General features: G+C 33.4%; 1 protein-coding gene across 1 annotated transcript; it reads right to left on the minus strand.

Annotated features, from left to right (window-relative positions):
* Window positions 1–12,769: 12,769 nt before the first annotated feature.
* Window positions 12,770–14,071, minus strand: LOC107646328 (putative F-box protein At1g60370). Its single transcript, XM_016350519.1, has 2 exons — window positions 14,019–14,071; window positions 12,770–13,922 (listed from the first exon to the last, which is right to left on the minus strand). The coding sequence occupies exons 1-2, from the start codon at window positions 14,069–14,071 to the stop codon at window positions 12,770–12,772; spliced, it is 1,206 nt and encodes a 401-aa protein (XP_016206005.1).
* Window positions 14,072–15,278: the final 1,207 nt, after the last annotated feature.

Here is a 15,278-nt window from a genome sequence, read left to right on the forward strand (position 1 = left end):
AACCAGAAATATTTAGAACAGAGATATAAGAAAAATACGTAGGTGAAAGGAATGGGAATCACACATTTTTACTTTACTGAAGCAGTACATTTATAGGATTTTAATCCATGACACTACCACATCTCCACTAAACTAGGAAGTGGGATGAACAGAAACTGCCACATACCCACTAGATAAGGAAGTGGAATAACAAAAACTACTTTTCTCCTAAAGTGCAGGAACCACTAATTGACTAAAACAACAAACTGAAACAATAATAAAAAAAACTTAATGCAGTCCAAAAGCAAATAATTAACACTCCTCCTTGCTTTAGGATCTGCAAACTCCAATTTTCTGCCTCAATAGCTCAAACTTGCTGACAGGAAGTGGCTTTGTAAACAAATCTGCCAATTGATCTTCTGACCTGCAATAAACCAAAGTTATTTCTCCATTTTGCTGCATCTCTCTTAAGAAGTAGAGCTTGATGTTAAAATGTTTAGTCTTGCCATGACACACTGGATCCTTTGAAATCGCAATTGCTGCCTGGTTGTCGATAAACACTTCTGTCTTGTGATTCTGTTGGAGATGTAAATCACATAAGATCTTTTTCAGCCACAAAACTTGATTTACAGCTGCTGTTGCTGCTATGAATTCAGATTCTGCAGTGGATTGTGCTACTGTCTCCTGCTTCTTTGTGCACCATGAAAAAACTCCTGAGCCTAAACTGAAACAATATCCGGAAGTGCTCTTCATGTCATCAATGGATCCAACCCAGTCACTATCAGAGAATCCACACAACTTGAAATTTTGACAGCTCTCAAACTTCACACCATAATCAACAGTACCTTTAATATATCTCAATACCCTTCTTGCTGCCTTTAAATGCATTTCACTAGCACAATGCATAAATCGAGAGAGAAGACTTACAGCAAACAAAATGTCCGGCCTTGTTGCAGTGAGATACATTAAACATCCAATCAAGCTCCTGTAATAGCCTTCATCAACTTTATCAGCACCATCTTCTTTGCTCAGCTTCTCCTTTTGGTTCATTGGTGTGCTAACCGCTTTGCACTCCTCCATCTGGAATTTTTTTAAGATTTCCTTAGCATATTTTTTTTGACATATGAACACATCATCCTCATTTTGTTTGATCTCAATTCCAAGAAAATAAGATATAAGACCAAGATCAGTCATTTCAAAAACTTGCATCATTTCTTGCTTGAATTCTTCAACCAAACTTGTATCATCTCCAGTTACTAAAAGATCATCAACATAGAGGGAAACTATGAGAAAATTTTTTCCCTTATGTTTTACATAAAGAGTGGCCTCAGACAAGCTTTTTACAAAGCCTATGCTCAATAGGTGTTCATTTATCCTACTGTACCAAGCTCTTGGTGCTTGTTTTAATCCATAAAGGGCTTTTTTTAGTAGATAGACTTTATCTTCTTCTCCATGCATAACAAATCCCTCTGGCTGCTCCACATATATCTCTTCTTGTAAAACTCCATTTAAAAAAGCTTATTTGACATCTAAATGGAATACTTTCCAGCCTTGTTGAGCAGCAACTGCTAACACCAATCTAATTGTATCTAATCTGGACACTGGTGCAAACGTGTCAGAATAATCAACACCAAAAATTTGTGCATACCCTTTTACTACAAGTCTGGCCTTGTATTTATTGATAGAGCAATCCGCATTAAGCTTTGTTCTGAACACCCATTTAACTCCAATAACTTTTCTGTCTTGAGGCTTGTCAACCTTTTCCCATGTGTTGTTTTTTTGAATCATTGAAATCTCATCCTCCATTGCCTTTTTCCATTTTGGATCCTTGAGTGCTTCTTCACAGCAACTAGGTTCGCATACTGCTACATTGCATCTTTGATAAATGTCTGACAGCAGTCTTGTGCCTCTGATGGGATGATCATCTTCTAATTCATTTTGACACAACTCTGTTGTTTGGTTTCCGCCATAATCATCTTCAATATTGTTACAAGGTTCAATTGTTTTTCGTGGGTTCTTCCAATCCCATTGTTGATCTTCATTGAAATGCACATCCCTAGACACAGTCAACTTTCCAGATTGAGGATGATACACTTTGTAGGCTTTTGAAACAGAACTATAACCCACAAAAATACCCGGAATTGCTTTCTTGTCAAGCTTGTCGCGCTTAACCTGTGGAACATGTGCAAAACAAACACAACCAAACACTTTAAGAAAGGTTAGTGAAGGCTTATATCCATACCAAGCTTCAAAAGGAGTTTTGTCTTTCAAAGCCTTGGATGGAAGTCGATTTTGAAGAAAAACGGCTGTGTTGGCCGCTTCAGCCCAAAATTCTTTAGGCAATTCCTTCTCATGCAGCATGCATCTGGCCATCTCCATTACTGATCTATTTCTCCTTTCACTAACTCCATTTTGCTCTGGAGTGTATGGGGTTGTGAGTTGATGTACAATACCAGCTTCTTCACAAAATTGATCAAATTGTGTTGAGGTGTACTCCTTCCCATTATCTGATCTTAGAAATTGTATCTTGCACCCACTTTGAGTTTCCACCATATTCTTGAACTTTACAAAGACTCCAGCCACTTCATGCTTGAATTTCAAGAAAAAAATCCAGCACATTCTTGTAAAATCATCTATGAAAAGAATAAAGTATAGACTACCTTGTAACGATGGAGTTCTTTGAGGTCCTGCCACATCAGTGTGGATGAGTTGCAGCTTTTAAGAGGCTCTCCAAACTGTTTTGGGAAATGACACTCTGTTTTGTTTACCAAATTGATAGGCATTACAATTTGGCAAATGATCAGAGAGTATTGGTAGACCTTCAATCATGTCTTTCCTCTTCATGTTCAGCATCCTTTGAATATGACAGTGACCAAGTCGCTTATGCCAGAGTTCAGTGGGACTGACTTGGGTGATGTAAGCTGTCTGCTCCTCCACAATTGGATCAAATGAGAAGCTTTTTCCTCTCATTTTAACCCTTAAAATCTCCCGACCGGTAGTGTCAAAGATAAGACAATGTAGATTTTCGAAAAAAACTTTAAATCCTTTTTCTAACAATTGACCCACACTAAGCAGATTTTGGTCAATGTCAGGCACATACAGAACATCTGAAATGGTTTTCATACCTGAGCTAGTTGAAATTACAATTGTTCCTTTTCCTTTTGTAGAAATATAGTCACCATTCCCAATTCTGACTTTTGAGAATTTAGCAGGCTTCAAATCCTTGAAAAGAGTTTTATCATATGTCATGTGGTTTGTACAACCACTATCAATCAGCCAGCATTCAGAACTACTCCTTGCTGAGAAGCATGTTGCCACAAAGATTTGATCTTCTTCATTTTGCTCTAGAACATTGGCATTAGCTTCATGTTGTTGAAATTTGCCTTTGCAAATTACAGCTTCATGTCCAAGGTGATTGCACTTGTTGCACTTTGCGTCTGGTCTTCTCCAACATCTGAAGGGTGGGTGACCCATTTTGCCACAATGCTCACAAGGTGGGTAATTTTTCTTTTTACCTTTGTCTTTGCTTTGGCTGCTTTGACTACTTCCAACTTCATGATGCTTGGCTGGTAAAGCACCTTCAACCACGTGATCTTGTCTCATAAGCCTTCGCTGCTCTTGGGCCTGCAAGGCATGTAACACTCCTGCTAAGGTGATTTTGGACAGATCCTTCGTATTCTCCAAAGTAGTTATTGATGCTTCATATCTCTCTGGCACTGTAACTAGAATTTTTTCCACAATTCTAGAATCAGTGAATTCAGTGCCGAGTAATCTAACTTTGTTTGCAATAGAAAGCAACCTGTCAGAGTATTCTTTGATTGTCTCAGAATCTTTCATTCTCTGCATCTCGAATTCCCTCATCAAGTTGAGCACTTGCATGCCTCGAATCCTCTCATCCCCTGCGTATTCTTCCTTTAAATAGTCCCAAATTGCTTTTGGTGTTTTGAGAGTCATGATTCTGGTGAAGATTATTGATGAAACACCAGTAAAGAGACATGATCTTGCCTTTGCCTTCCTTGTTTTTTTCTCCTTGTGCAATTTTATTTGAGCCATGGTAGGATTGTTTGGCAGCGGAGGAATTTCGTAATCCTCTTCCACGGCTTCCCAAAGGTCCAATGCCTCCAAATAAGACTCCATTTTAACTGCCCAAAGGTCATAGTTTTCTCCATCAAAGGTGGGCGGAGCAATTTGTGAGAGACTTGCTTCACCTTCCATTTTCACAGGCCCCGTAAGAAGAATGCTGTGATACCAATTTGTTGGTTTATGGTATAACCAGAAATATTTAGGACAGAGATATAAGAAAAATACGTAGGTGAAAGGAATGGGAATCACACATTTTTACTTTACTGAAGCAGTACATTTATAGGATTTTAATCCATGACACTACCACATCTCCACTAAACTAGGAAGTGGGATGAACAGAAACTGCCACATACCCACTAGATAAGGAAGTGGAATAACAAAAATTACTTTTCTCCTAAAGTGCAGGAACCACTAATTGACTAAAACAACAAACTGAAACAATAATAAAAAAAAACTTAATGCAGTCCAAAAGCAAATAATTAACAGTATTTTCAATAAAGAGTGCCACCAAATCGAAGGAATCGATTTTACACAAATCTATAGTCCTGCTATTAGACCCTCTACCATTAGGATTGTTCTAACCATGACTGTTTCTAAGGGTTGGCCTTTGCGCCAATTTGATTTTAACAATGCGTTTTTAAATGGTATTTTAGATAAGAATGTATACATGCTTCAACCCCCTGGCTTTGAGATTGGTAATTCAAATTCAATTTGCAAATTGCACAAAGCTATCTATGGTTTGAAGTAGGCTCCACGTGCATGATTTGCAAAACTCAGCTCTACTTTTTTTTATTTTTGGTTTTAAAAACACTAAAGCTGATACCTCTTTGTTCATTAGTGTTACTAATTCCTTTACCACTTACCTTCTTGCTTATGTAGATGATATTGTTATAACTGGAAATGATAAAAATGAAATTGAAAATCTAATTACTCAATTGCATTCCAAATTCTTTTTAAAGGATTTAGGTGGCTTGCGTTATTTCCTTGGTCTTGAATTTAACCAACTACCCTCTAGGGATCTTCATTTATCTCAATTGAAATACATCTTAGATATTCTAAAGCGTGCAGGCATGAACAGCTCCAAACCAGTTTCAACTCCCATGCTATCTTCACTCAAACTTGTTTCTCAAGGCAGTGATAACTTTGAAGATCCTAGTCTCTACAGATCATTAATAGGAGGATTGCAATATGCAATCCTGACTCATCCAAAAATTGCTTTTTCTGTGAAAGTTAGTCAATTTATGAAGGATCTTAAGCAACATCACTTCAAAGCTCTCAAACTCATACTTCGATACCTCTTCGGTGCTCACAGTCATGGTCTTCTCTTTACTAAATGAGTTTATTTTCGTGTTTATGTGTTTGCAGATGCTGATTGGGCCAATGACATTGAGAATCGTCACTCAACTAGTGGTTATTGCGTTCTTCTTGTAAACAATCCAGTTTTTTGGTGCAGCAGAAAAACAAATTGCTGTAAGCTGAATTTAGATGCTTGGCACTATGGCAGATGCAGAAGCAGAAGTTTTATGGATTCAAAAATTGCTGACTGAGCTAGGAATCTCTCAACCAGTAGCTCCCACTATTTTCTGTGACAATTTGAGTTCTATCATGGTTTTTGCCAAACGTAATTCTTCATAACCAAAGCAAGCATTTCAAAATTGACCTGCATTATGTCCAAGATCGAGTACACAAAGGACAGTTGCATGTTGTTTATATACCAGCAGATTCATAAATAGCTGACATTTTAACCAAGTCCCTCTCCTATATTCTATTTTACAATTTCAGATTCAAACTCAGAGTAGTTCCTCAAATCACCCTAAGTTTGAGAGAGAGAAGGGGGGGGGGGAGGTGTTAAGCATCACAATAAACTAGACAAAACGAAATGTGGTTAGACATAATTCAAGAAAATCAAGAAAGCCAAGTCTCAAGTTATTATACAATTCAATTATATTGTTAGGTGCTTTCTTGAGGATTAAGGCCTCCAAAACTCATGTATAAATATGCTTGCTCACACACTGCAAGTTAGAAAAGATAGATAGATATTTCAATTCTAATTACTGCATCTCTGATTATCTCAATATATACAAAGTACTCTTCTCTATACTTCTCTTTTTCTATTTCTATAGCAGAATTTCCACCTCTGCTACATTTTTTATAAGAGCTTGCATTCTTTCTAATAAAAAAGATAATATGTATGTACATTTTTCTAGCAATACATGTCATTTACGTGATTAATCAGTCGTATATAATGGTTTAATTAAGCAAAAACTAACTTGGCAAGGAAAAAAAGACAGAAGATCCTCTATTTAATTATTAATTCTGTGTATCATTTCATATTCCACTAATAACAATTTAACATTGCATGAACTTGAATATTTCTTTTTACAATTATTACCTAATAACCAGCCATATTGCAGCTAATAATATTTCTTTGTCATGCAATATAATGTAAATAGAATCATGCACACATACATACCCATATATATATATATATATAGGTGAAAAGAGATCCTTATCGAGGATTTTGAAACTAGCTATAATAATAAACAAATTAAAGAATTCTAATGCGTCTTAACTTATACAAAATCTAATGTTAAAGGTAGCGTTTGTTTTGGAGATACTGAGATCAAAATTGGAGAAATAAAATTTAATATCATATTTATTAGTTCAAAGATTAATATTAAATTTCAGTTTCTGTTTTTAAAATTTCAGTATTTTAATATCTCCAAAAAATAGGAACATATGATACTAAAATTTAATATGATAGAAACTAAAATTTTAATAATATTTTATTCCTAAAATGCCTTTAATTATCACACCTTTCACACTTTCTTCTTCTTTCACTCCCTCTTTCAACACACCGTCACTCATCATCATCATCATCATGGCTAGCCTCCATCTGCCACCTTTCCTTCATAGCCAACCACCCCTCCACTGAGAACCAGTGACGCACAAAACCAGCGTGGTGCAGCTCAGGAGTCTGTATCACCATCGAAGAGCCCTAGCGGAAGACGTTGTCTTGTCGCTGCCGTCAGGACCACCACAACCTCGTGGTTCGTGTGCTGCAACTTTTATGTCCTCATTGTCGCCAGCTCAGTCAAACAAAAGTAGCCAGCGACTCGCCCAGGTTCGTGCGTCATTGTCGTCTCTTCTTGCCCTTGCTATTGCTGTTGTTTGCTCGTCGACGTCGCCATCTCGCCTCCCGTGGCTGCTCCTCGATGTGGTTAGCGATTGTGAGTCTTTGTTCCCTCTTTTCCAATCTTCTCATTCACAGTTTCTTGCCAATTCTTCACCCAATTAATTAATTTGCCAGTTTGTTATAATTTTAATAATAAAGTTTATTTAGGTTTTGAAATTTTGATAAGCTAATTAATTTTCTATTTTGCTATAGTTGTGATTGTAATTATAAAGTTGATTTAGGTGTAGTTGTTGTTGTGATTGTTGCTGCTATTGTTGCTGGTTTGCTGTAATTATTACTGTTGCAGTTGATTTTTGGTGGGCTTCCTCATCGTCGGAGGTGAAGTCGACGCCAAGGAGGGGAGTGGTACCAACGAGATGGGGTGGCACGATGGAGAACTACTGGAATTCGAAAATGAGAAAGGTAAAAGTAGGGCTGACAATATATACCCTACCCGCGCGTATCCAATCCGGACTAACTCGTTCGGGTAGGGTTGTCTACCCTACCCGCTTTGGGTAGAGCAGGATATGGTGTAAATTTGCCTTAGGGTAGGGTAGGGTACGGGTTTAGGGAATACCTTATTCTATCCCATCCGAATTCTTAATATATTATATAATATATATGTAAAAGTTATGTATGCAGTGAAGAAATTGAGTCTTGTACTCACAATCTTATAAAAACTTGAAATAATCACTAAATTAGTTGATGATCATATTATTTGTAATTTTATGTTAAATTTTTTAAGATTTTATTGTTTTTAATTTGAACTTAGTTTTTTATTTTTTATTTTATTAATATGTATGAAATTTGGAACGGTTGAATTTTATATTTATTTGAATTTTTTTTTTTTGTTTCTGCGGGTAGGGTAAGGTTTAGAACTTTAGGATGCGGGTAGGGTTAGGGTTGAGAGATTCTGAATCCGCAGATAGAGTAAGATAGAGTTTTGAGAAAGTTTTCAACCCGCGGGTAAGATTAGGGTAAAATCTAAACCCTACCTTACCCTACCCATTGCCAACCCTAAGCGAAAAAGATGGGGAAGAAAAAAAGGGAGAGGGGAACTAGGATTCTATTCTCTTTTTTTTGTATATTTTTAATTTAAAATAATAAAGATAGTTTAGTCATTTTATGTATTTCAGTCTCTACTTTTATTTTAAGAATAATTCTCCACATACAAGCGTTTTTTTATACAAGTCTTTTACAAGTTATTTATATTAACGCGCTTCGAACTGTACTGCACGTTTTCACTACACATTCTTCTTCTTACTGTACGTTCTTCTTCCTCTTCTTCTTTTCTTTCGTTTCTTGCCTTCTCTTTCTCCTTCTTCATTTACGTGTTTTTCTCTCTGTTTTCTTTCTTCGTTATTCTCGATTTCCATTGTTTTTTTTATATCAAGCTCTGAAATCGTTTTTGAAGAAGAAGAAGCAGAAGATGGGGAGGAGAAAGAGAAAGAGTTCTAAATTATGCATAAGGTGTACTTCAACGAATTTTGGGTGTATTTCTTAAATCCTTTGGGTGTAGTTTTGTAATTCTTTGGGTGCATTTCTATAATCGTTTGGGTGAATTCCTGTAACCGTTTGGGTGTATTTCTGTAATTCTTTGGGTCTGTAATCGTTTGGATGTATTTCTGAAGTTCTATTATCTTCAAATTTGGCAAGAACCTCGTTTTCATGGAGGAAGAAAAAAAAGAGTCGTTCATAATACATGGCGAGTAGTGCGTTTTGGAAACAGGAAGTGGTTGAATAACGTGCGTTTATTTACTCTTGAATGTGGGAGTGTAATGCGTATGTTTTGTTGGACTTGTGCCAACTTGTAAGACTTGTAAGCCAAAAAAACTTAAATGTGTAGCAGTCCTCTTATTTTAAATCAAATAAAATATTAAAACATAACTCAATTCTGTTTATTTTACGTCAAATACAATACAAAAATTTATTTCAGTCTCAATCTCCTAAAACACTACTAAAGCGCTTTCCTTTTATTCATCCTTTTCATCTTCACTTGAGAGCCTTGGGCCTAGGTTGCGTGCCACATTCTCGTTAGTGATTAGTAATCCTTGTTTAACCAAAAAAAAAAAATTTAAATCATACTCAAATTATTTATAACACTAGCTTAATTAGCTGTTTCCTTAATTTTCAAGATTGTTAACAAAAAATGATTGACTTTAAGCCATCTCTTATTAGCACCGACCAGTACTATTATTCTGGTACTCAATTATCAAGATACATCTTCGTTAATTTCTTTTAATTATTTTGACTCGGTATAATGCAATTATTACAATAATATTATTAATATGTATCTAGCTATATAAATCAGATTATTATGGAGTATGTACTTAATATGGAAGGATAGTAGATTGATGCCTAGTTCTTGATTTAGTAATAAATCTCTTACTATTAATTTCTTGTACCTCATTCTTTATTAATTTGATGATTGAATTTTAATGTCCATGTAGTAAATGACAGTAATTAATATATAATTATTCAATCATGTTATAAATATATTAAAAATTAGTCTCTAATTAACTATTTTATATACAAATACATATTTTACATTTTATAAAACATTTTTTTATATTGCTGTAAACAAATATGATTATTCTAGTAACTTAATTATTTAGTTTTTTATTTTTTAAAATTTAAAATTTTATTTCATTCAAGATGATTAAACTAATAAAATTAAAATAGGATTACAAATTACAAATTACATTGAATTAATTTAAATTATATTTCAAATTATAATAATTTAGGAAAAAAAATTTTACTAACAGTTTTGCAAACACTATTGAATAACTAAAAACAATAATTAAGCAACCAAAATAAAATGTGAACATTATAGTGTGAATTTAAAACAATTAAGCATAAATTTGCTGTTAATAAAAAAAAAATCAAATATAAGAGTAGAACTCAATTTGAATTATCCAATGAGTAATTATTCTACACCTTCACATTATCTCCGATGATCATGTTTTTCAGTGGCATAAGGGTAGGAACATGGCCAACAACTTGAAACTTGCCATGAACCTTGAAATCATACCAAGGAGTCCCAAAAATCATAAATTCTTGATTTACACGATCAAGGTAGGCCATGCAACCAGGTAATTGAGATGTGGTTATGGAATATTGAAAAATGAGAGTCCAAGATTCTCCAACTCCATATCTTTTCATCATCCACGTTGAGATAAGCAGCTCATTAAAATACATGAAGTAAAGAGAACCCTTGAATTCTAATATGGCGCGTCAGAGAAGAATTGGAACTGCTCTGTGTCAAAATCGAAAGCCCATATTGAGTGATTTCTATCAACATTTCTACCAATCCAATGAAGTGCCCCATTAAAATAAGTAGGATGTTTGAACAAATATGTCAAATTCTTAGGATAATCTAGCTCAATATTTATCCATGTCGATGTTCCAACTGTGGGCATTTCAACAATCACATACGATGATCTTGTTTAAAGATATGGATTCTCATTGCTTTGTATTGGTTTGTTTTTGGGTGAAAACCAAAACTCTAATATATTTGCTCGCAGGGTGTCAAGATTGGAGGTTGTTTTGGAAGTCTTATGAACTCACTTGTTATTGGGTTGCAAACAAATAAAAAGTCACTTTCCTTTGAAGAAGTCATGAAAAAAAGACCATTACAAGAATGCACATGAAGAGGAACTCTTCTATTCTGAATTGATTTGGGATTAGAGAGAGAAATCTCAAATTTAGGATCAAGTTTTATGCTGCTACTATTATTGGGTTTCAGGACCTCAAATAAACTGAGGCAGAATAGATTGTTTCTCCTTTCATGCCATTCAATTCGGTCATATTCAACAAGATGAAAGACTCTTGAATTCCAGCGTCGGATCATGATAGCAGGAGGTGTATAAGTAAAGAGTAATTTGGCAAAATTTGGATTAGAAATGAATGTATTCCAATGCTTGCAAACACATCTACAAATGAGAACAAATTTTATGGGAAGTCTGACAAAGATGTCAGTAATTATATCGACCGGAAGACTGGCAAAATAAGACCTTCGTATTTGAGATTTCCTGACAATTAAGTATAAAATAATTTAGAGAAAGAGAAAGGAGAAATTCTCGGTGTTGTTTTGTGTTACCCCATGGAGAAACAAAATATAGGTTACCTCACCCGTCGTGCAAAGAAGCATTGGAAGAGAGATTTGATCATTTTTCCAATCACTCTCACGTGGCAATGATTGTTAGGAGAAGGCAGGCAGCACCTGATGATTGAAGCAAGTAAAGTTGATGCTTTCAAGGGGAGTGTATTGATTTTTATAACAACGTAACCATGCTAGTTAAATGTGAAAATCAGTTACGAATTCCGAATATAATTTGTAAAGAAACTTTTAAATAAACTTTTTAAAAAACCACAAACAATAGCATCGGCCACATTATTTTCTGTTTTCATTAATCAAATAAGAATAAGATTGGACTAACCTTAGATCAAGGATATATACAAATACCAAACACTAAAATAAAAATAATGAAGTAAATCAAAATAAAAATAAAATAAAATTGGATAGAAAAAAATTATTTTACCTCAAATAACATAATCTTCCCATATTTATATAGAAGTTGCATATTCGAATTTCATTCCTAATTTAAAAAAAAAAATTATTTGAGAGAAAATCTAATCATAAACCTAAACCTATAAATATAAAATTCAAAAAAGTATGTTAAATAGGATTCTTAGGCTGCTTGGATTTTTTAGGAAGTACCGGTCATGCCAAGAAGTGGTGCAATGGGTACTGGTAGCAATTTGGATAAAGGAATGTGCGCCAACAAAGAAAATTGAGGGCGGGTTACTGAAGCTAAAGAGTAGGGAACATGCGTGAAGGTAGGAAAAGTTGTTGAGGAATGTGTATGGATTTGTTGCAATTGGTTTTTGTTAGTTTGGTAATTAATTTGGTGATCAAATTTTATTGTGCATCTAACATTTTTATATTTTATATTTTAATCTTATAATAATGGCGGTCAACATATAATTATATAATCATGCTATCAATATACTAAAGATCAATCTCTAATTAACTATCTTATATTAAAATACAAATTTTACATTTTATAAAATAATTTCATCATAATGTTCGTAAATAAATTTGATTATTTTGATAACTGATTATTTAATAAAAAAAAATGTATCTACATATACAAATACATAAAAATTGATTTTTAGTGTAGAGAGTGCATTGTTGTAAAAAAATATTTTGTAAAAACATTAAATTGCTTTTTTTTAAAAAAATTAGTTTGTGAATTTAAATTAGTTCTTTATTTTTTTAATATTCAAAATTTTGTTTCGTGAAAGGTGATTAAACCAATAAAATTAGGACAGTGATTATAAATTAAATTGAATTAATTTAAATTATATTTTAAATTATAATAGTTTAGAAAAAAAATTTACTATTAAATAACTAGAAACAATAATTAAGCAACCAGATAAGATGTGAATATTATAATGTGAATCTAAAGCAATGAGGCAGAAATTTGCTATTAATAAAAAAAATCTACAACTAACAAACAGTAAAACTCCTCAATTTGGATTATCCAATGAGTAAATATTCTGCACCTCCACATTATCTCCGATAATATTTTTCAGTGGGATAAGGGTAGGAACATGGCCAAGCACTTGAAACTTGCCATGAACCTTGAAATCATGCCAAGGAGTCCCAAAAATCATAAACTCTTGATTTTCACGATCAAGGTACGCCATGCAACCAGGTAACTGAGCTGTGATTACGGAATACTGGAAAATGGGAATCCAAGATTCTCCAACTCCATATTTTTTCATCATCCACATTGAGATAAGCAGTTCATTAAAATCTATGAAGCAAAGAGAATCCCTGAATTTTAATATTGTGCCTTTGCTTTGACCCTTGGGCCTGTTAGAAAAGAATTGGAACTGTTCTGTGTCAAAATCGAAAGCCCATATTGAGGCATTTCTATCAGCATCTTTACAAATCCAATGAAGTGCCCCATTAAAATAAGTAGGATGTTTGAACACATGTGTCAAATACTTAGGATAATCTACCTCAATATTTATCCATGTCGATGTTCCAACTGTGTGCATTTCAATAACCATACGATGATCTTGTTTAAAAATATGGATTCTCATTGCCTTGTATTGGTTTGTTTTTGGGTGAAAACCAAAACTCCAATATATTTGCTCGCAGGGTGTCAAGATTGGAGGTTGTTTTGGAAGTCTTACGAACTCACCTGTTATTGGGTTGCAAACAAATGAAAAGTCACTTTCCTTTGAAGAACTCATGAAAAAAAGACCATTACAAGAACGCACATGAAGAGGAGGAACTCTTCTACTCTGAGTTGATTTGGGATTAGGGAGAAAAATCTCAAATTTAGGATCAAGTTTTATGCTGCTATTATTATTGGGTTCCAGGACTTCAAACAAACTGAGGCAGAATAGATTGTTTCTCCTTTCATGCCATTCAATTCGGTCATATTCAACAAGATGAAAGATTCTTGAATAACAGCGCCGTCGGATCATGATAGCAGGAGGTGTATAAGTAAAGAGTAACTTGGCAAAATTTGGATCAGAAATAAATGTGTTCCAATACTTGCAAACACATCTACAAATGAGAACAGATTTTATAGGAAGTCTGACAAAGATGTCAGTAATTACATCGACCGGAAGACTGGCAAAACAAGACTTTCGTATTTGAAATTTCCTGACAATTAAGTATAAAACAATTTTAAAAAATGAGAAAGGAAAAATTCTCGGTGCTATTTTGTGTTACTCCATAGAAAAACAAAATATAACTTACCTCACCCGTCGTGTAAAGAAACATTGGAAGAGAAATTTGATCAATTTTTCCATCACTCTCACGTGGCAATGATTGTTGGGAGAAGACAAACACCTGATGGCTGATGATTGAAGCAAATAAAGTTGATGCTTTCAAGGAGAGTTTATTGATTTTTATAATAACCATGCTAGTTGAATGTGAAAATCAATTACGAAGTACGAATATAATTTATAAAGAAACTTTTAAATAAACTTTTTAAAAAACCACAAACAATAGGGTTTTTAGGCTGCTTCAATTTTTTAGGAAGTAATTCAAACTTCAAATCAAATTACTTGGATTTTGATTTTATTTTTAAATTTAATTATTATATAAACCTTTTAAATTTTAAATTTTTTCTTTAAACAAAATTATAAAACTAACATGAGTTAATACAAGACTAAATAAAAGTAAAAAAAAATCAAGTTTACTCATTTTATGTTCATATATATAGATATATAATGCATTAAATAAATGAAACAGCTTAATGATAATAACTCAAATCTACTATAAAGTGATAAGGGTATAATAGGTACTGTATGCAATAATAAAAAAAAGGTTAAGAGTGATATCGGTTGTTACAAAATAGTTATGCATTTAGGAATAGTTTTCTTACCCTCCATTTCGACCTATATATATCATCATCATCAAGTCTAATATAAAATCTAATCTTTTAATTAAATTAAAGATATGTTAAATTAAATTAAATATCATAACGAGTAAAAAGTATAAACTAACCTAAACTAAAATTAAATACCATAGCAAGTAAAAAAATATATAGACTAACCTGAGGCTCACCAGAAAACATGTTAAATAGGGTTGTTATGCTTGCTTGGATTTTCAAGGAAGTACCGGTTATGCCAAGAAGTGGTGCAATGGGTAGTAATTTGGATAAAGAAAATTGAGGGCGGGTTACTGAAGCTAAATAATAGGGAACATGCGTGAAGGTGGGTGTAAAATAATAGGAAAAGTTGTTGAGGGATGTGTATGGATTTGTTGCAATTGGTTTTTGTTTATGGATAAATTATTATCTTTGTTTACAAATATTCAAAATGCTAGTAAAGATATTCATAATAAAAATAAAATTTATTTTATACCATTATATATATCCATGAAAAATAAGATTATTTTGATAAAATTGTGTATACTCTAAACAAATATTAAAAGTTTTCAAAGGATCCAAATCCTAAAACAGCCTAATAAAATAAAATTTGATTATTTTTTTTTATTTGCCGAGACAACTAT

Source organism: Arachis ipaensis, chromosome B6 (genome assembly GCF_059453495.1).
Source record: "Arachis ipaensis isolate K30076 ecotype BB chromosome B6, ASM5945349v1, whole genome shotgun sequence".
NCBI classification, from domain to species: domain Eukaryota; kingdom Viridiplantae; phylum Streptophyta; class Magnoliopsida; order Fabales; family Fabaceae; genus Arachis; species Arachis ipaensis.

Bases quoted from the DNA above. Each gene is read 5' to 3' on its own strand.
- LOC107646328 (XM_016350519.1), bottom strand. From the start codon at position 14,071: ATGGAAAAATTGATCAAATTTCTCTTCCAATGTTTCTTTACACGACGG. The intron at 13,923-14,018 runs GTAAGTTATATT...CTTAATTGTCAG, and splicing joins TTCTTTACACGACGGGTGAG to GAAATTTCAAATACGAAAGT.